Raw genomic sequence first — 22,091 nt, 5'->3', positions numbered from 1 at the left:
AAGAATTCAGGGTCTGACTGCAGATATATGTGTTCGACCAAACCTGTCACATCTGGTTACTGGAGTTAGTGGTGGGACCTTGCTTTAATTGGTAGCACAGTTGCCTCTGATGCAGGGAGCCCTGCTCTTACTCCACCTCAGAACTCCAGACCAACATCATACTGCAGTACTGAGGTACTGTCAGAAGCACCTTTTTTTTTTCAGTTGAGATATTGAAGCAAATTCCAATATATCTACTCTGAATAATATTGAAGATCTAAATGTGATAGGAGTGGAATTGAAGATCATTCAGTTCTTCAGTCAGTACAGCTAAAATGAACAAGACTCGGTCGTTCACCCTGCCACTTTCTGTAGGTTGCACTTTGTGTATGTAGCAGGATGGCTACTGTGCCTCGCAAGTAACGTAGACGCCAAAATAATTCATTACATATCAGGAAGTTTGAGCCATTTCAATACAAACCACTCATCAGACTCCTAAGTTTGGCCTACAGGCCTGCAGCAAATTTCATTTCTTTAATTTATTATTGTTTCTGTCCCAATGTGTAATATAAAATTGAATTGATGGTTTGTAATCCTTTCTATTGACAATGGAGAATACTTGCCAGCTGGTTCTGATCACAATTTTAAACTGGGCTAAAACGGGATGTAGTTTCTATTTGCCTTTCTCCCATCCTGCCACAGGTAGGGGCTTTGGAAAAGCAAGGCATTAATTCTTTTCAATTTCTGTGTGCTTGATACTTTTACCTTTGCACAGAAAAATGGGAAGGGTCTCTGAAATCCACCATAATCTGGGCAATTGTGTGGGACATTCTCCACTTTATAAAGATAATATTTGCTACTTTAAAAGATAGCCCAGAGTATATCTGATTGTTCTGTTGAGTAGAAAGCAAAGCAAACCATAGCCATACCCTGTACATTACACTTTGACCAGCAGTAGGTACATTCCTTGTTGCATTCTGTGGATACCAACTAAATCGGGAATTGCTAACCTGGGGTCCATGGCATAAAAACAATTGGGAACCCTTGGTCTAAATGGATTCAATTGTCATTCAGCTGATCAACACATGGCTAGCTTCCTCTCTCCTAATTCAACCATAAAAGGTCCAACCCTGTCTATGATTAGAACCAGAGTGGCCCTGCTCCTTGTTCCTCATCAGTGACACTGTGTAGGTAATTACCACAAGATTCACTGGGAATCTGGGATTGGGGTGCTAAATCTCCAGCCTAGTTTCCCCAGATTATTTTCTTTTCCTAACTGCTGGATTTTTTTTCTCCCAAGTTACTCTGTTGTGATATTTCTCCATTGCTGAAGGCAACGAGTTTCACTCTTTTCAGTACTGAAGATTATTGAGGGTGCAATCTCTTGCAGTGCTGCTTGTTTGTTGCTTGAGTACAAACTGATGCAGAGATGCGGACTTTGGCTGCTGACATCTTGAGAAAGATTGCTTTAGAAAGATGCTGATAAGTACATTTATGGTCTCAGACTAATCCTCTATTTGTGTCTCTCCTTTACCTCTGCATGCTGTGTTTGCTGTGACTGCGCAGGGTCTAAAGGGGGAACCTGGTGAAGAGGTGAGTCATGCAAGGAAAGGGAAGCCCGTCCTATTTGTGTTTCTAGTAGTACATTAATTGTGCTTTAAAGTACTTCCTTGTTGGAATTGCTGTCTATTGGGTAGAACAGACACTTGATTCAATTTAATCTAAATATTCCAGCAGCAAGTTATGTTTTCAGTGTAGTGGAAATAAAAATAAGTGAGAATAATTGAAAATCTAGATTTGAGTCAGCAACCAACCTAATTAGTTGTCCCTTGAGCAATAATTCCGTGTAATCATCATTTTATTAGGTAATGATTGGAACCTTACTGGAATTTTGCCGTCTTTAAACCCAAACCCGAAAGGAAATCAATTTTTGTTTTAGACATATAATTTTGTGGCCTCTGTGCATGGCTCAGTGGGTAAATATAACTCAGCCTCTGGCATTGAGCACCATGAAACAGGATTTTCCACTGAAGACCTCCCACCAGTTACACTCAGAGTAGCTCCATTTCTGTTCTGATTGCTCTATTAAGGCAGGGCTTTTCAGCTCACATCACCACCTTTTATTTTTCTATCAGTCACACGTTCTGAAATATTGTGTTCTAAAATATTGTGTTCTCATCACTATTGTGTTCCATATCCATTTCCAGTGAATTCCCCCCTCAGCACACGCCCAGATGAAAATAATTTTATTTTATCAAAATTCTCTTTGAGAAGATCCCATCAGTCACTGCATCCTGACAGGCATCATGCCCTCGAAAGGGGCAGTGAACCTTGTTCATTTAATTTTTCACCAGTTGTTTCGTCTTGTTTGCCTGTCGCCTTTGGCTGCAGATATAATTTCCAATTGAAAAGAAAACTTGCCAAACCTGTTCCCCTGATTGCAAGGCTTTCAGTTTCCTTCCATGTGCTACTTTTTCCTTCAATGGTTATTCAATTCTTTACAAAGCCAAATAATTATGCAACATTTCCAAATTAAAGCTGTTTCTCCAACCGAAGGAGGTGTTACTTTCACGCCCTATGGGCTGTAATGTCAAATATTGTCCACAATACAAGAGATTCTGCAGATGATGGAAATCCATGTAGCACACATAAAATGCTGGAGGAACTCAGCAAGTCAGGCAGCATCTATAGAGGAGAACAAAAGTCAACATTTCAGACTAAGACCCTTCATGAAGAGTCTTGGCCAGAAACATTGACTGTTTATTCTCCTCCATGGATGCTGCCTAACTTGCTGAGTTCCTCCAGCATTTTGTGTGTGCTACACTTAAGAATATTGCCTGAAGTCTGTGATTTTTTTCCCCAATAAATGCATGGTAATATTAGCTTACCAGTCCCCTTGAATTCAACATGCATTGAAAACGGATCTCTTTGGACGGTCCCCTTGTTCCATATTATAATTTTTTTTGATAGTGGGGCCATAAGAAGATGTAGCAATGAGAGTGGCCTCCCCAGGACAAACAGGGAGCCTACTATTAAAATCCAGGAGTGATGTCCTTCAGAGCTCTTCCTAGAGTACTTCAAATAAAGGTGGGCAGTGTGGTGCTGCAAATAGTGTTGTCTCACAGCTGGTGACCTGTGTTCCACATGAACCAGATTAGCTTATGGGGCTAAAAGTAAAGGAGGCAGTGATCATAAAATAGATTTCACCCTGAAGTTTGAGAGGGAAAAGCTAAAATTGGATGTATCGGGATGAGAGTGGAATAAAGGGAACTGCAGAGGCATGAGAGGAGCTGGCCAAAGTTCATTGGAAAGGGTCACAAGTAGGGTTGACAGCAGAGCAGCAGTGGGAGTAATTCTAAAGGGTGGAAAAGGCAACCTTAGCTATCAAAGGAAGTCAATAACACCAGAAAAAGATCAAAAAAGAGGGCATGCAATATAGCAAAAATGAGTGGGAAGCTTTTAAAAACCAATATAAAAAAAACAATTAGGAGAGAAAAGAATGAAATATGAAGATAAGCTTGACAATAATATATTAAACAATACCAAAAATATACAAGGAGTAAAAGAGAGATAAGAGTGGACATGGAATGCTGGAGAGGTAGTAATGGGGAATAAAGAAATGGTGGATGAACTGAATATGTATTTTGCATCAACCTTCACTACGGAAGGCACTAGCAGTATACCATAAATTCAAGAGTGTCAGGGAGCAGAAGATACTATTGTCACAATTACTAAGGAGAAGGTGCTTGGGAAGCTGAAAGCTCTGGATCAAATAGACTGCACTCCGGAGTTCTGAAAGAGAACGCTGAAGAGGTTGTGGAGGCATTAGTAGTGATCTTTCAAGAATCACAAGATTCTGGAATGGTTCCAGTGGACTGGAAAATTACAAATGTCATTCCATTCTTTAAGGGAGAGAGGCAACAGACAGGAATTTATAGACCAGTTAGCCTGATTTCAGTGGTGGTCAAGATATTAGAGCCCATTATTAATAATGAGGTTTTGGGGTACTCAGAGGCACATGATAAAGTCAGCATGGCTTCCTCAAGGGAAAATTTGCCTGCCATCTATTGGAATTCTTTGAGCAAATAACAGACAGGATAGACAAAGGAGAGTCAGTGGATGTTGTTTACCAGCATGTGCAGAAGATCGGTTGACTAGCAGATAACAAAGAGTGAGAATAAAAGGGGACTTTTCAGGTTGGCTGCCTGTGACTAGTGATGTTCCACAGGGGTCAGAGTTGAGTCCACTGCTTTCATGTTATAGGTTAAAAACCTAAATGATGAAATTGATAGTTTTGTGGCCATGTTTGTAGATGATAGAAAAATAGGTGGAGGGGCAGGCGGTGTTGAGGAAGCAGGGAATCTTCAGAACAACTTGGACAGATTAAGAGAATGAGTAAAGGTGTGACAGATGGAATATAGTGTAAGAAAATGTCTGGTTGTGCACTTCAGTAGAAAGAATAAGGGCGGCGACAATTTCCTAAACAGGGATTGAATTCAGAAATTGGAGGTGCAGAGGGACTTGGGAGTTCTAGTACAGGATTCCCTAAAGATTAGTTTGCAGGTTGAGTTAATAGTAAGGAAGTTAAAGACAATGTTGGTCTTCATTTTCAGGCAGCTAGAATATAAAAGCAAGAATGTGATGCAGGGGATTTACAAAGCATTAGCCAGATTGCATTTGGAGTATTATGAGCACTTATGTCCAAGAAAAGATGTGCTGGCATTGGAGAAAGTCCACGAAAATGGTCCTGGGAGTTGAAAGGTTAACACAGGAGCATTTAGGGCCTGCTATCACTCGGTTTTAGATGAGTGAGAGAGGATTCCGCTGAAACCTACCAAAGGCCTAGATAGTGTAGACATGGAAAGGAGGTTTCCAGTAGTAGGAGAGTCTCGGAGCAGAGGACACAGCCTCACAGTACAAAGGTGTGCCTTTAGAACTGAGATGAAGAGAAATTTCTTTAACAGAAGGGTTTTGAATCTGTGGAATTCATTGCTACCAACAGCTGTGAAGGCCAAGTCATTATGTGTATATATAAAGCGGAGGTTGATAGGTTTGTTTGTCAGTAAGGATATCAAAGGTTATGGGGAAAAGGCAGGAGAATGGGGAAATAAGTTAGTCATGATCAAATGGAAGAGCAGATTCAATGGGTCAAATGGCCTAGTTCTGTTCCTATATCTTATGGTCATTTGGATGCTCTGGCTTTCAAAGCCAAACTCACAAGCCAAAAAGGTGCTGGTTGGTAGGTTAATTCACCATAGGAAACATGAGGAAAATAACAATGGAATTGTGTGGTAGTTGCCCATCATGTCCGATGATGACAGGAAACCTATGCTGGAGAGTTCCTAAAAGTGGAAAACCTGAGGTATTCCACTCTCTCAACCTCAGAAGTACAGGTCCAGTGATGCAAACATGCATCACAACTGGGATCTTCCTTAGTTACAGTGAATGGCCATGACTTCTTCTGTGCCTGGCCATGCCCTTCGGTCTCCACCAAGAGCCACCTTCCTGGCTGTTGGATCTCACTGCAGATCTCACCCACCCAGTCCACCAAAGTTGGCTTCATATACTAGGACAGGTATGTCCCTATCCCTATCTCAGCAGGGCATGAAATTGCCACTACCCTCACCTGGTTTAGCCGATCTGTTGGAGTGGCGTACCAGTGTGTGGCCGCTGCCTCATGCAAACAGTTACTTGAAGCCACTGGTGAGGACTGTGTTTCCTGCGGGGCCCAAAAGTGAGTGAGCTGCCCCAGAATGGACATGACAACCCCTTTCATCAGAGGTGCTACCCCTCCCTGTACACTCTATTGATAGGATTAAATTACAGTAAATGGACAGTGGGTCTGTTTCCCTTCTGTGACTCTCCTGCTGGAATAGGAGTATGAGGGACAACCATTTAAGGTAGCCACTATGACTGTTCCTTGAGGATTGGGCACCATTACGTAAGATCATATTCCTGGGGTTAGATACCACCTTAACAGTAATTTGAATTTAACCCCTTTCCATTCATACATTCCTTGGATTGCAAAGAAATTTCCTGCCTCTTGCATCCATTCATGTTGCACTCAGAGGAACTTTGAATGTCAAAAGCTGACCATTCTGTCGCACTCATTACTTCACCCTATCGATTTAAAATAGTGAAATCTCCTTTCCCATTGGTCAGGGTTCTAGTGGGAAGGAGGAGAGTTAGGAAGTAGAGTATAAATTGGATGGCTTAAGAAGCAAAGTTGTAGATGCATTGGAATGATCTCACAAGATGAAAGATCGACCTGAGGTAACCTTCCCTTCTTTTGGCAAACCAATCTCATTACTATATAGCAATGGATTCAGCTTGATGGAGCCATTTTCTTGAAGGAGAGGTGAACAACATGGTTGTGAAATCAGTCTCAGAAAATTTAGCAGACAGTTAAAGGAACCAAACAAAAGATTGTTTTAATTACCCCACTCATTCTTCCATCATCAGCACTTGATGTTATATTTAAAGTTAGACCTTTCAAAGAACTGTGTGGTGGAAAATGGAAGTGTGAATTGCAGCAACAAACTGATGGAGCAAGCTTAAGCCAAAGATTAAATAACTAGTACTTTTAAAGAAGAAAATTTGATGTTCTTGATCTGACAATCTCATTTGATGGCATTTTGATAGCCAGTTAGGAATCAGCACTACATTTCCAAAAGGTACCCACTGTCCATAAGGCTGCCAGCATCATCATCAGTGCCTGAGTTGGTCCAGTAACTGTAGATATAGTGGGTGGAAGAAAGTGGAACAAATTCTTCATTACATACCATTGGTTTCAGTTTTGTTGTTTTCAAAGAATGTGTTTTGCATTTTATTCCTGCATTCCAGCCCTTAGCTTGGCAATCATCCCACTCTGTCTCGTCGATTTAAATCTGGTCCAACAGCTTCCATTAATTCCAACGTGGCTGAAGTATGTTCTCGATAAGGCAATCTACCTGGCTCCGGGAATAACTAAGTGAGGATTACTCAGAAATAGCCCAGTGTGTCACGGTTAATCCAGTGAAAGGTTTGTGCCAAGAGTTTGAAGTTAGCCGCTCTGGCATCAAAACAAGCTTAAATTATCCTCTCTGCTTTATTTCTTTCAGTCACAAGCATGAGAAAATCTGTAGATGCTGGAAATCCAAAATAACACGCATCAAATGCTTGAGGATCTTAGCAGGCCAGGCAGCATCTATGGAACAGAGTAAACAGTTGACTCAGGGCAAGGCTCCTCTTCAACCCTGAAGCACTTTGCTCAAGCATTTTCTATGTACTTCTTACTGCGTCTTAGTGTGATCATATAGGTCATTCAAATCTGAGCAAATACTCTGGTGAAATTCATATTCTTTCAGAAAAACTGCAGGAGATTGTCACTACAGGGAAGTACAATTCCAGGTGGGTGTCTCTTTTTGGGGCTTCAGCTCTGAAGTTGTTGCCCAGAAATACCTTGGCCTTATGGTTTTATGCACAACTTCTGCTGGGTGGAATTAGTTTGGGATCGTGTTCAACACACACAAACAGGCTGACTGGCCTCCTCCTGTATTATAGAATGCTTATCATTCTATGAATTAAATACTAAGTACCATTTTCAGTTTTGGACATAAATCCTAGAAAAAATCTGCTATAGTTTCATCATGAGCTTCTGACTGTAGACTTCAGGAGATGGAAACGAGAGGTCCATGGGGCCAGTCCTCCTTGGAGGATAAGAGGTGGAGAGGATCAGCAGCTTTAAATTCTTCAGTGTTTTCACTTCAGAGGACCTGTCTTGGGCCCAACGTGGAAGTGCAATTGTGAAGAAAGCACAGCAGTGCCTCCACTTCCACAACCAATGGACTCACTTTCAAGGACACTTCATCTCATTATTTATTGCTATTTATTTATATTTTCATTTGCACAGTTTGTTGTCTTCTGTACTTTGGCTGAAGTACTATCCTGTCCAGTGCAAGCACATTGTTCCTGAAATGTGGTTACCAGAACTATACAAAGAACGAAAGCTCACACTGTATGTAGTTTTATCACAAACTCGCTGCTCTTGTACACTGTGGCTTAGTTAGAAAATAAACACATCCCATCTGCCTCTTCAACCACCCTATTAACCTGCACAGATGTACAGTACTGTTATGGATTTCCATAACATGATGCTGTATCCCTGTTCCATCGCACCACTTGATATTGTCCATTCATAGAAACATAGAAAATATGTGCAGGAGTAGGCCATTCGGCCCTTCAAGCCTGCACTGCCATTCAGTATGATCATCCAACTCAGAACCCTGTACCTGCTTTCTCTCCATACCCCCTGATCCCTTTAGCCACAAGGGCCATATCTAACTTCCTCTTAAATATAGCCAATGAACTGGCCTTAACTGTTTCCTGTGGCAGAGAATTCCACAGATTCACCACTCTCTGTGTGAAGAAGTTTTTCCTCATCTCGGTCCTAAAAGGCTTCCCCTTTATCCTTAAACTGTGACCCCTCGTTCTGGACTTCCCCAACATCGGAAACAATCTTCCTGCATCTAGCCTGTCCAATCCCTTTAGAATTTTATACGTTTCAATAAGATCCCCCCCTCAATCTTCTAAATTCCAGTGAGTATAAGCCTAGTCAATCCAGTCTTTCTTCATATGAAAGTCCTGCCATCCCAGGAATCAATCTGGTGAACCTTCTCTGTACTCCCTCTATGGCAAGAATGTCTTTCCTCAGATTAGGGGACCAAAACTGCACACAATATTCTAGGTGCAGTCTCACCAAGGCCTTGTACAACTGCAGTAGAATCTCCCTGCTCCTGTACTCAAATCCTTTTGCTATGAATGCCAACATACAATTTGCCTTTTTCCACCTCCTGCTGTACCTGCATGCCCACCTTCAATGACTGGTGTACAATGACACCCAGGTCTCGTTGCATCTCCCCTTTTCCTAATCGGCCACCGTTCAGATAATAATCTGTTTTCCTGTTCTTGCAACCAAAGTGGATAACCTCACATTTATCCACATTAAATTGCATCTGCCATGAATTTGCCCACTCACCTAACCAATGCAAGTCACCTTGCATCCTCTTAGCATCCTCCTCACAGCTAACACCGCCGCCCAGCTTCGTGTCATCCGCAAATTTGGAGATGCTGCATTTAATTCCCTCGTCTAAATCATTAATATATATTGTAAACAACTGGGATTCCAGCACTGAGCCTTGCGGTACCCCACTAGTCACTGCCTGCCATTCTGAAAAGGTCCCGTTTACTCCCACTCTTTGCTTCCTGTCTGCCAACCAATTCTCTGTCCACATCAATACCATACCCCAATACCGTGTGCTTTAAGTTTGCACACTAATCACCTGTGTGGGACCTTGTCAAAAGCCTTTTGAAAATCTAAATATACCACATCCACTGGCTCTTCCCTATCCACTCTACTAGTTACATCTTCAAAAAATTCTATAAGATTCGTCAGACATGATTTTCCTTTCACAAATCCATGCTGACTTTGTCTGATGATTTCACCTCTTTCCAAATGTGCTGTTATCACATCTTTGATAACCAACTCTAGCATTTTCCCCACCACCGATGTCAGACTAACCAGTCTATAATTCCCTGGTTTCTCTCTCCCTTCTTTTTTAAAAAGTGGGATTTCATTATCCACTCTCCAATCCTCAGGAACTAATCCAGAATCTAAGGAGTTTTGAAAAATTATCACTAATGTATCCACTATTTCTTGGGCTACTTCCTTAAGCACTCTGGGATGCAGACTATCTGGCCCTGGGGATTTATCTGCCTTTAATCCCTTCAATTTACCTAACACCACTTCCCTACTAACATGTATTTCCCTCAGTTCCTCCATCTCACTAGACTTTCGGTCCCTTACTATTTCCGGAAGATTATTTATGTCCTCCTTAGTGAAGACAGAACCAAAGTAGTTAATCAGTACACATTCCCTTGCCTTGTTGCATTTCCCCATTACTGATTGACATAGATTATTTCTGGTCAAATCAAACATTGCTTATTTCAAATATCTTGCAAGTAAGGTGTACAGAATATTTTAAAGTGATCTACTAAGCCATTGCTAAAGTACCAACAAGTTAAAACTCATTTAAAGAAAATTAAGGTGCTCAATAGGTTAAAAAAAAGTATTTGAAGTATAGGGTCTGTATAGGCTATTGGAATGCATTTCTCCTTTCTCATCAAGTCATCTGAATCTGTTTAAATGACATTTATTAATTTTCTGCAATTAATTTATCAAATGAAAAATTTCCAATCTACTATCTGTGAATAATGTGTACAACCCTGAGTCTGATTGACTATATGTGTGGACCTTGAACCTGAAATCTGAGGCATTGTATCTGGTTTGCTGTCATGAAGAATGAATCATGATGAACTATAACTATGTGGAATATAGATTTGTTCACTGAGTAACCTACAACCTGACAGAACTGTACATGTTATTTAAATTTGCTTTGTGAATGTTAGGAATTCTAAATACTATAAAACTAAATTTCACAAATAGTTGTTTTGCTGTTTACTCAAGCAGCCTTTAAGGTGGAATCTGTGTTCTAAAGCAAAGACTCATAAATTGCATCTGTTCTTCACTTTGATCTAATGTTGATATAGATATAGAGTACAAATCTGGAATTAGCAACTGCAGGCTCCTATAATGTGTCTCAAAATAGTGACCAAAAACCAGTCATTTTCAAACTAATTGATCGAGTACTCCAGGCATCTTGCACAGGCTTAGCAACTTAGAGTGGCTGCAATATCTCCATCGAGTCCGAGTGACAGTACTAACAAGGAAGCACAGTCGTTGTGAGCAGAAGCACCGTCTGCCATCATTCCTAATAATCAGTTACTAACTACTTAAGTAAACTATTGTGCACTACTACCATTGAAGCTTGAAAAGAATATGTAATGGGCTGTTCTCCAGCAAAATGTAGTCAAGTTCAGGTGTGCCAAAACACATTAAACATCATGCAGTGTTACGTCTTTCTATTGCCACATTTAGCCTAATCTCTAATCTACACATCAATGTGATGATGTAAAGCAAGGCAAGGCTGTTCTTGCACTGATACACTGGTGAATTTTAAGGGCACATCCTTTGACTCTCCACTAAAAACGACGTGTCTTCTGGACATGGTAATTTATGGATCTGGCCCATGCCCAGGGTCTCTGCTTACTTGTATTTAGTGCCTACATCCATTTGCTTTCTCCACATGGTGATGAAGCAGGTTGACCTCCTGTCCATAGCTTCCAAGAACATTCTAAATGTTGAGTAGATCTCACACCTGGATGACAGAGTACATTTTCATTACTTCCAAGGGTTTTTAAAATACTTCTAGATTTCTCATAGAGATTCTTAAAAATGTTCAAATAGATTCAAATAGCTAAACAACAAACTTTTTAAAATGTATTTCATTAAATCACTTTACAAAGCCAATAAAATTGAGTATTAAAATAAAGAAAAATTCACTCACATAACATCACTAGTGCTTCTCCACACAGATGGTGACATGAGCTGTTTGTAAACCAGCCCTCCTTGGTTTAACACGGAGGACTGGTTGTCAGATCCCTTCTCTTCAGCATATCAGTGCCTCATTGCATTGCTAACGGTGTGTCCAGCCGCAGAGCAAGAGTTCAGATCTGTCACATTCTCGATTCAGATTTCCTCCTTTGGCTGAGCAGACGCAGAATTCCAAGATGTGCCAAGCCCTGATGACTGACAGCCTCTATGGAGCTGCCAGTCAACAGTCAGTGTACTCGTCCTAAAGCTTCTCCAGTGTGTTCCTGTCACATTCTTTGTCAATAAGTTGAAATGAACATAATTTTTAACACACTTAACACTCTTTGACAGAAAATCTTCACAAAGCTAGATGTTACACTTTACACAACTTACTACCAGATACAGATGAAGTGCTTGGCCTCATAAATGGCAGTGAGGTGCATAAGTGCAAATACTATACAGTTGAGTAAAATAGGTATTCTGCTTTTTGAATTCTGTATTTTCTCTACATTTCAAATAGAGTATGTTAATCACCTTAATGCACCTCGGTGCCACTGCAGCCTGAGCAATATGTGTTGTTTTTAGTAGCACACATAAAATGCAGGAGGAACTCAGTAGCATCATGAGGTGATTTTATTTAGGATTTAGACATAATATAAATGTTAGCTTCCATTATCACTCAGCAATTAAAATAAGGATGTATTTAATAGTATTACACATATATGAAGCTGGTTCTAATTTCTGGCCTGTGTTAAGTTATGTACCTTCAATTACATAGGAAGTGATAGAAGTGCATTATATCCTGGTGTTTGTAGGACAGGAAAGCCTGGTAAACTGCCTGGGTTTTGGTTCCATGCTGGTAGCTCGGAGTATCAGTGTTGTTGGCTTAGGTAAGAAGAGTCATTGGTGGTGGTCTGGCTCCTGATCACTCCGAGCTCTTCCAAGGAGCTGCCACAAACAGGTTACTGATTCCACTCTTGCTGGGAGATTCTAGGAGGTGTCATACAAAGGTACTGAAAAAGCAATATGAGAAAGAGGAAGATCATCTCGCTGTAACAAACTGTTCTTTATATCCACAACCAATCATACAATATTGCAGCCTGCCCAACAAAAGCTTTTAGCGCACTGTTTTCTTAGGGGTGGGGGGTGCTCTATAGAATATGCTATGTAACCATTGAACGGCAAATAAAAAAGTGGGATGTAAAGACTTTGGTTAGGTTACAAAAGAAAATGCATCTCTGTTTTATTTTACTCAAAAATTATTTCTGTAAAATTTTCTGTAAAATGTACCAAAATTCAATCAGGGTAAAAGATGGTTACTGTGACTATGATATGTAATATACAACCTGGATGCTTCAATTGTGAATGGGGTTCACCAGTTTGAACTTTTGAACAATCCATTTCTTGGTTAGGACGGGTGCTCACTTTTTTCAGAATATTTCTTGTAATTTGGTTTCTAGAAGAAGATCTTGGTCACAGGCGAGAGGAGAACCACAATAAAATATAATCTGTTTCTGTATGGATTCTGATGGTCTGATTGCCTTTTCCCGTTCTACCACAGGGAGCTCCAGGAGATCCCGGCATCTCAATCATTGGACCCCGTGGCCCCCCTGTGAGTCCTACCGTATTTTACTGATTCCTTCCTCACCGTGTGCTCAGTAACTGTGTGTTGAAACAGGAAATAGTGGAAGATCAACCAGTGCAGGTTTGAATGTTCTGCATCAATAACGTAAACAATGCTGGTGCTCACTAAGTGCAGCAGATGCCACTCATCTCTCATTCCATGTTGTTGCTTTAAATCCCGTTACATGAATGAGGATATAAGGATACCTTATTGCATACTATCCAGGCCTGGAAATCTAGTATATAGCTCAATTATCACTGTATGTAAATCATAGAACTTCATCCTCAACTGCACTTTGAGAGTCCTTACACCAGAAGAACTGCATTGGTTTCAGAAGGTTGTTCAATACCACCTTCTCAAGAGCAATTACTGTGGGGTTGGCATGGTAGCATAGCAGTTAGCGTAATGCTATTACAGTGCCAGCAGTAAAATCAACTGGGGTTCAATTCCCAACAATATCTGCAAGGATTTAATAATATGTTCTGTCTGTGTGGGTTTCCTCTGGGTGCTCTGGTTTCCTGCCACATTCCAAAGACATGCGAGTTTCGATTAGTGAGTTGCGAGCACGCGATGTTCATGTCAGAAGCGTTACAGCACCTGCAGTCTGCCAGCACAGTCCTCGCTGATTTCATTTGACGCAAATGACACATTTAACTCTTGTGTTTCAATGTACATGTGACAGATAAAGCCAATCTTTATAAATTAGGGAAATAAAGTAATGCTGGCTCTGCTAGCATCACCCGCATCCCAAAAACAACAAATAATTTAAAAAATCTCAGTGATCTATGCAAGTTATTTTATGTTAATGACTTTCTTAAAGGAAGTGTTTTGTATAAAAAAAGCACTAAAATGATGTAATTTGTACCTGCTTTACAAGTGATGTAACAACTTCCTCCTTTGATTGTATCATTCAGTCTAATCTGAAATACCAAAGTAGTCAACAAAATCACTTGTTTTCAAGTGATTGAAAATACTTTTCTTTCTGTGTGGATGACACATGATAAATGTTTTCTGGGTGTTTTTGCATGCTTGCAGATATGTGACTGGGGTGAATCACCTGTACATGTCTAATGCCATTTCCATGCCAAGAGTACTAATGCTGTGTGTGGATAGTAAGATACTTGCATCACGTTTGTCCTGGGCATGGTCATCTACACCCATTCTCAACTTCCACCACCTTCCAGTCTTCATCTCAGTCATCCAAGGCCCAGGTCACAGCCAATCCTCACAGAGACCTGGACTTGATCCTGACTTCATGTGTGGTCTGTGTGGGCTTTGCATGTTCTCCCTATGATGATATGAGTTTCCTCCTAAAGTGCTTGTTTCCTCCTACACCCCAGAGACATGCCGGTTGGTAGGTTAGTTGGCCCCAGTAATTTGCTCCTGGTGTATGGTTGAGTGTAGAATTTGAGGGGAGCTGATGGAAATATGGAGAGAATGGAATGGGATGAGAGTAAATGGGTGGTTTGATGGCCAGCACAGACTCTGTGGGCTGAATGGCCTTTTTCTGTGTTGACTATGATGTGATGTAACAAACTGCTTCCACAAGCAGGACACTTCGAAACAGAACTAAACCATGCACTTGACATTCAGAAACATTAAAATATACTCTAAAGCTATTATAATTAAAGAATTTGTAGTTATTTTTTGGAAAAACTAAGATAATTGAATATATTAACATGGAGGGCACTACCTGAGAGTGTGGTGGAGGCAAGTTCCTTTTTAACATTGTAGTATCTAGTTGAGCATTCAAATTAACATTTATTTAAAAGATTAGCTTAATTTGTTGCAAGTACGTTGAAAGATACAGAGAAATGTGTCATTTGCATCAAAGCCCAACACAGTCTGAGGATTGCTGACTAGAAGACTACGAACCACATGCTGGTAAATAGGATTAATGTGGGTGACAGGGTAGTGGAGCAGTTAGCGCAGTCTGTGACAGTGCCAGCTGTAAGAGTGGGGTTCGAATCCCACCGCTGTCTGTTAGGAATTTGTACATTCTTCCCGTGACTATATGGGTTTCCTTTGATACTCTGGCTTCCTCCCACATTCAAAGATGTACGGGTTAGAGTTGGTGAGTTGTGGCTAGTTTTGGCCATTTTTTAGGTATGGAGCTTATTGGTTAAGCAGATGTACAGTATCTGGTGCTGGGTATCTTTGTGCTTCATCACCAAACCTCCTGTGGATTCAGTCACGGAATTCCTAATTACAGGTGAGAGGAATCCTGAACTACTTGGCATATAGATTCAGTGGCCACTTTATTAGGTACACCTGCTTGTTAATGCAAATATCTAATCAGCCAATCACCTGGCAGCAATGCAGTGCATACAAGAATGCAGACGTAGTCACGACATTCAGTTGTTGTTTGGACCAAACATCAGAATAGAGAAGAAGTGTGATCTAAGTGACTTTGACCATGGAATGATTGTTGGTGCCAGATGGGGTGGTTTGAGTATTTTAGAAACTGCTGATCTGGGATTTTCATGCATAACAGTCTCAAAAGTTTACAGAAAATGGTGCAAAAACCAAATAAATATCCGGTGAGCGGCAGGTCCGTGGGCAAAAAATAATTTTAAAATGAGAGGCCAGAGGAGGATATCCAAGCTGGTTCAGCTGTTAAGAACACTATAGTAGCTCAAATAACCACGCATTACAACAGTGGTGTACAGAAAAGCATCTCTGAATGCACAACCTTGAAGTGGATGGGTTACAGCCACAAGGCCACAAACGTATACGCAGATGCCACTTTATTAGGCACAGGAGGTACCTAATAAAGTGGCCACTGGACGTATGTGAGGAGCTGCTAGCGTTTGCTTGCAAAACCACCCTGCAATTGGCAGTAAAATGTCAATTCAGTTCTGGGAGTCAGAGGCATTTATGTGGCTCATTATTAACATACCAACGACAATTGCTCTCCAGCTTTCGCCTCACATCTGTAGAGCTGACAGAACTTCCAGATACGTTTTAAATCAGACGAAGGGTTCGACTCTAAATGATTCATCAAGCAGTGAAATCCAGCACAACTCTCCCCTCCTGTCCACCCCAGTCACACTCGGGCGAAATTAATTTACTCAATTCACCTCCAAACTCCAAATCCTGTGAGTACCCTCTGTTAGGTAATTCCTTTTGTACCGTCTGCAGTTTTTAGAATTTCACACACACAGTAAATCTCCGCTCATCCACAATCTCTATAAAGAAAATAACTAAAACACGAGGAAATATCTAGTTCATCAAAGATCAAATTTTCCAGTCTTGGCAAGCACTTGGAAGAATTTGTTGATGAGTTGGTTCAAGGTTGTGAGGAAGCTGGTGTTGAGTATTAACTCTGGCTTGGAACTGTTGCTATGCTGAAAAAAAAAAGAAGAAATTTAAATTTGGATCACATAGCACTGACCAAGCAGTGCTAGGTGATGCAATTTTGATTTCACTTGGAATAAATTATTTCCAGATGAAACTGCAGCAATCACAAAATTGGGCTGTGTGTTTTCAGTCATGATCAGCACCAGTGTACCTGACTGCTCCCTGACTTCAGATGCATTGATTTTCATGCACCACTCATTTCTGAACACCAAGCATCAACCAAACCAGGAGCGCTTGGTGCAAGCTTGTCACTTTGCTCGCGATTTAACTGTTGGCATTGGCCATGCCAGACTGCGGGGACACATTGTAAACTCCACAGAAAGCACAATTAAACCAACAGTGATTGTTCTAGCTGGCATTTAGCTGATTGCTTCTCATTCAGTGGGTGCCTCAACAGAATGATGCAGGCAGGCCTATTATGAAGGCATCTGTGTGTTTATGGCTCATCAAAACTTCAGGGTAGGAACTGGATGTGCCCTTCTGTACAGAGTCTGCATCCAAAGAGTCGTCACACGCACCACCTCCTATCTGGACCGCTGAACATTAACAATTCAGGTTTTTCAAATCTACCATTGTAGATGTGAAGTATTCTTGTAGTTCTGTGGCATCCTACGGAGGTCAAGGTCGTGGTGACATTGAATTTCCTTGTCACAGGATCTTTCCTAGCAGCTGCAGCAGATCTCCACCACATCTCCCAAAATGCTGCTCAGCGCGGCGTCAAAGAGGTCATCCAGGCTCCGTATTCATGGAGATGTGAGAAGTGCACTTCTATTTCAGTAAGGTTTGCCGGAATGGCTGGTGCCCCACAGGTGCAAGCAGCCTTTGGCCACACTTGTGTGCTGATCTGAGCTCTCCTTAATGCGGCAGTCCTTCTATATCACCAGAAATGTTTGTTTTATGGCTTCCACTCCATGGAACTGACTGCGGATCATGAAAATGCCCTCACTGTGAATGTCATGTTTCCAGGAAGCTCCCAGTATTACTTTATCCTGTAGGAGTTTGGACACTCTCAGCTGCTGAGGGGTGGATCCTGGGGGAAAGGACTACCCTTTACTCCCCGGCTCCTCACATCACTCACACCACAGCAGCTGAGCGCAGACATAACATGAGACACCAAATCACAGAACAACATTATTGGCTTCCTCAAGGTAAGACATTCTTGTGGGCATGGTTCCGGGAGTGCCTGCTGTACATGCCAGGCAGGTTCAGAGATTTCATTGTTGCGTGCTACATGAGCTGGCAGACTATAGACTGGGGTTGTTACCACAATCTGCACACTCCTTCAATTCCAGCCTCCTCAGTATTCTTGGATTTTTATTGTTCCACTGTTGGCGGCTGTGTCTTCAGCTGTTCTGGGCCTAAGCTCTGGAATTTTGTCCTTAAATTTCTCTGTCTGTCTCGCTTCCTTTCGATTATGTAGAACATGAAACACTACAGCACAGAAACAGGCCATTCGGCTCACGATGTCTGTGCCAAAGGCAATGTCAAATTAAATTACCGGTAAATCTGTTCTGCTTGCCACCACATCTCCCCATTTCCTGCATATTCATGTATCTCTCTAGAAGACTCTTAAACCACTATTGTATCTCCTTCTACCATTCCCCTCAGCAGCCTATTCCAGGCATCTACCTCTCTCGGTGTAAGAAAATGTTTGCCTTGCTAATCTCCTTTAGACCTTCCCCCCTCTCAACATCTACCCTATTGATGCATCTCATAATCTTGTAAACTATCAGAAAATTGTTCTTATATCTATATGACTTAAGACTGATTTTCCTCTACTACCACTACAGTGATATTCTTGAGATTTTGAATTTTGCATACTGGTTTCTATTAGTCCAACATTGATGGGGTAAAGGCAAGCATTGTGGGAATACTATGTTGGCACCAGATTATGTGGTGACACTTGCAAGCTGCCCCCAGCTCTTGGTTGTGTTGGCTAACAAAAAAACTCATGTTTCAATATACATGTGATGAATAACCTTGAACCTTAACTTTTTTTTAAAAAAAGTCACCATTCTGTTGTTTAATAAGTTCCCCATATTCAAAGTTCAAACTAAATTTATTATCAAAGTATGTACATGTCACCATATAACACTCTGAGATTCATTTTCTCAAAATTCCTGCATACAATAATGGCACTTTGAATGTAAGCTAGTTGTGCCACAAAGGTGGTTGCCTCAAGTGTAATAATTCAGTTTTGAATACCAATAAAGGTTGAACAGCATGGTTTTGCAGCTATTAATGTAGTTGTCTCACTAAGATTTGGTTTGATACTGACTTCCGGTTTTGTCTGTGTAGAAGCCCCTTGGCTCAACAAGTCTGAACCAACCATCAAGTATGCATTTACACCAATCTCATTTTATTCTGCACGTTTCCATCATCTCCCACACTCAACCACTCTTCTGCAAACTGAGGACAATTTATAACAGCTGGTTAACCTGCAGGGCTTTGGGATGTGGGAGGAAACGAGAGACCCCCCCCCCCCCCACACACACACACACAAGCAACCTACCAACAGTCAGTGGAAGATTGTGCAAAATCTGTTCAGATAGCACCAGAGGTCAGTAACTGAACCCAGGTCGTTGGAGCTGTGAAGGAGCAACTCGGGGAACCACCCCGAGATGGTGTGTGATTCTTCCAAGTGCTAGAGTTGCCCCAACATCACAAAAATGTCCTTGATGGTAGTTTACTGTAAATGGTAGGTGGGTGGAGTTGATGACTATGTGATAGAGGTCAGTTTATAGCCAAGTAGGGATGGACTGGGATTGTCACGATCACTGTAAAAGCCAACTGAGTGACAATGAGCTGAATAGTCTTCTGTTTCGTGGCACAAGTGCACACTTCTGACTGTTACATTGCTGGCGTTTAGGGCAGCAATGAAGGTCCTCTGTCTCCGTCTGTCCTTGGCCATCTTCTCTATTCTGCCCAGGTGTGGTTCAGAGACCTCATTTATGTCTGTGTGGTAGGGTGCCAAGTTGTCTTTGGTCTGCCATGCTTCCTCCGCTCTTCAGGAGGCCCAGTGAAGTGCTGTCTTGATGATGGCGTTGTGAGAAATAGGAAAAATATAAAACTTACTCATCTAATTCAGAATCCAAATAATAAAAAGCAACATAAAATCTGCCTCACCATTAGTTAATAGCAGCAACAAGTAAATTCGATTAAGAAGTGCTCAGTGCTGCTGTGTGCCTGGCTCCTACATGTGTTGTGCAAAATTATTACCTGAAATGGACATTTGATTCACATTTTAGGCTCATACCTGCACCACATCAAACAATCCAAACTCATGAAACTAAAGAAAGTAAAGAAAATTATAAAATGTCAAATTTAAAATAAATCCATTGAGGATTAAAGTGCTTTATGTTTATACCTTTTCACATTTGATGTTACATCTACCATCTGCTCAACTGTTGAATATAATATAACACGCTCCTTGAAATTTCCAAATAATGCCATTTTTATTAAACAAACCACTGCCATAAATACTTCAGTGAATTTGTTTCAAAGTAAGTTAATGGAAACCCCATAATTTAAATCTCTTTCAATTATTCATACGTGGAAAATCTGTGCATATACTGTATTGTCCATATATGTACAATAGATATGTACTTCTAGCTATACATACCCTCATCAAATTTCCATTATTAGAGTCTGTTTGTTCACACTAATAATGAGGGACTATGTAGATTTGCGGTGATGTGGTTAGCTCCTGCTACCAGTGGTGGTGTGTTGTAGAGAGCACCTCTGTATTGTAAAGTTCCCAGCGGCTGAAATATTTTCGATGAAACGTATATTGCAACATGGGCCAGATTGCACTAATCCCCATCTGCACTTCACTGTGCTGTAATTCCCTTTCAATTAACCTTAGGTACCAACACAGGAAGTATAACACATGAAAGTAAACATTTGAAGAATCATCATAATGATTTTTTAAGAGATTTCTATAAATAAATAGTAGTGATTTTTTAAGAGGTTTCTATAAATAAATAGTCAAGTTGCAATTACTTTAACAACACATCTTGAAAATAAAGGACTGATTGAGGACAAAATTCAAAAGTTATAAGTATTTTTACCAAAACAATCAACATAAAGCATTGTTGTTATTTTATAATGCTTAATTGCCAAGATAGATCAGATTTTTCAAAAATGAGTGGTGAGCTGCGCTGGTGGGAATATTCAGAACCAGCATAAACTCAGTGGGCTGAATGGCTTCTTCTATAGTTAAAATGGTTGAGAGATATATGAAAGGGTATAAGAATCTTTTGTTTGTTCATTATGTGCTATGTCGTATGACATGGGTGATCATGGTCATGACAATGATTGTTCTTGGCAAATTTTTCTGCAGAAGTGGTTTGCCATTGCCTTCTTCTGGGCAGTGTCTTTACAAAACGGTTGACCCCAGCCATTATCAATCCTCTTCAGAGATTGTCTGCCTGGCGCCAGTGGTCACATAATCAGGCTTTGTGGTATGCACCACCTGCTCATACAACCATCCACCACCTGCTCCCGTGGCTCCACGTGACACTGATCGGGGGGCTAAGCCGGTGCTACACCTTGCCCTAGGGTGAACTGCAGGCTAGCAGACGGAAGGAGCGTCTTAAACCTCCTTTGGTAGAGGCGTATGTCCAACAATAAGAATATTGTTCAGATTTCTGTCAATTAACTGCAGAATTCACGATTCATAACTGATGTGATGAAGATGCATTTCACAAAAGAGCAGTGGCCAAGTGCAAGCCTTTCCCAATATTTCAATTAAAAGCCTGGTTATAGCCATCTCTGGTTGCATTTCCTTACCTCCAAAGCTTGGTAACCATGGCCAGTCCTTTATAGGAACTGCTGAGAGTGGACATGTCAATGTGCCAGAAAAGGCAACGTCCTTTTAAAGATGATAGGAAAGTATTTTGTTTCTTCGATGTGTTATTTCCTGTTCGAATATACCATAAAGAATTGATTTATTTACAGTGCTTTTCACTCTTGCGTCAGCTTAAGTCAAGTCCACAGCGAAGTGACAACATAGTTTAACCATCTGGCTTTCTAGTTAGCTATCAAAAGCGGCATGATAAACCATTACTAATGAGGAACAGCTTGGGAATGAGTTACTCCCTCCCATGTTTTGCATTTAACAAATGACAAACAAATAACAGGACAACTGGTCTGCTTTTTCTCAGAAGCTTTAAATGGAATGAGGTTAAGTTGATTTCAAATACTCTGGTCGTAGCAGGAAGGCATTGGTTGGACCATGAGCTGCTCAGCTGATTAAATCATTTGAGGAATGTGTCTGTTATATAGAATTCCAATTAAAGGACATAATTGGAAAAATCACTTTAATTTCTTTAAATCTTATTTTATAATTTAATGTCTCTGAAAAGAACAGTTAGACTGGAATCTTAAAGTTAATATTAAACGCAGTTTCTCAATTTGTTAGAAATTTGAGCAGTTGTAGCAAACAGGGTTTTAAACTAATATTGAATATTATAATTCATTATGATGAGGTTGTAATGCTACAACTGTAGCCCAGATCATTAAACTGTGTCTTAATCGTAATGTCATATTGACGCCTGTGACCAATTTCACATCAATAGCTTTTGCACAATAAAGACCTACAAGCTTCTCTGATTGCTCAGCTAGTTCAGTCCAGCCAAGCCTGAGGTTTGATTTCTC

At 40.8% G+C, this 22,091-nt stretch overlaps 1 protein-coding gene across 1 annotated transcript in view; it reads left to right on the top strand.

Moving 5' to 3' along the window:
- Nucleotides 1-22,091, top strand: part of col13a1 (collagen, type XIII, alpha 1) — a 121,590-nt gene that overhangs the window by 5,248 nt on the left and 94,251 nt on the right. Inside the window, exons 4-5 of the mRNA XM_073025335.1 lie at nt 1,546-1,572; nt 13,011-13,061. Of these exons, the coding sequence (XP_072881436.1) occupies nt 1,546-1,572; nt 13,011-13,061 (78 nt within the window). The remainder of the gene's footprint in view (nt 1-1,545; nt 1,573-13,010; nt 13,062-22,091) is intronic.

The sequence above is a fragment of the Hemitrygon akajei genome, chromosome 21 (assembly GCF_048418815.1).
Source record: "Hemitrygon akajei chromosome 21, sHemAka1.3, whole genome shotgun sequence".
Classification (NCBI taxonomy): Eukaryota; Metazoa; Chordata; class Chondrichthyes; order Myliobatiformes; family Dasyatidae; genus Hemitrygon; species Hemitrygon akajei.
This window is presented reverse-complemented; position numbering and strand designations above follow the sequence as displayed.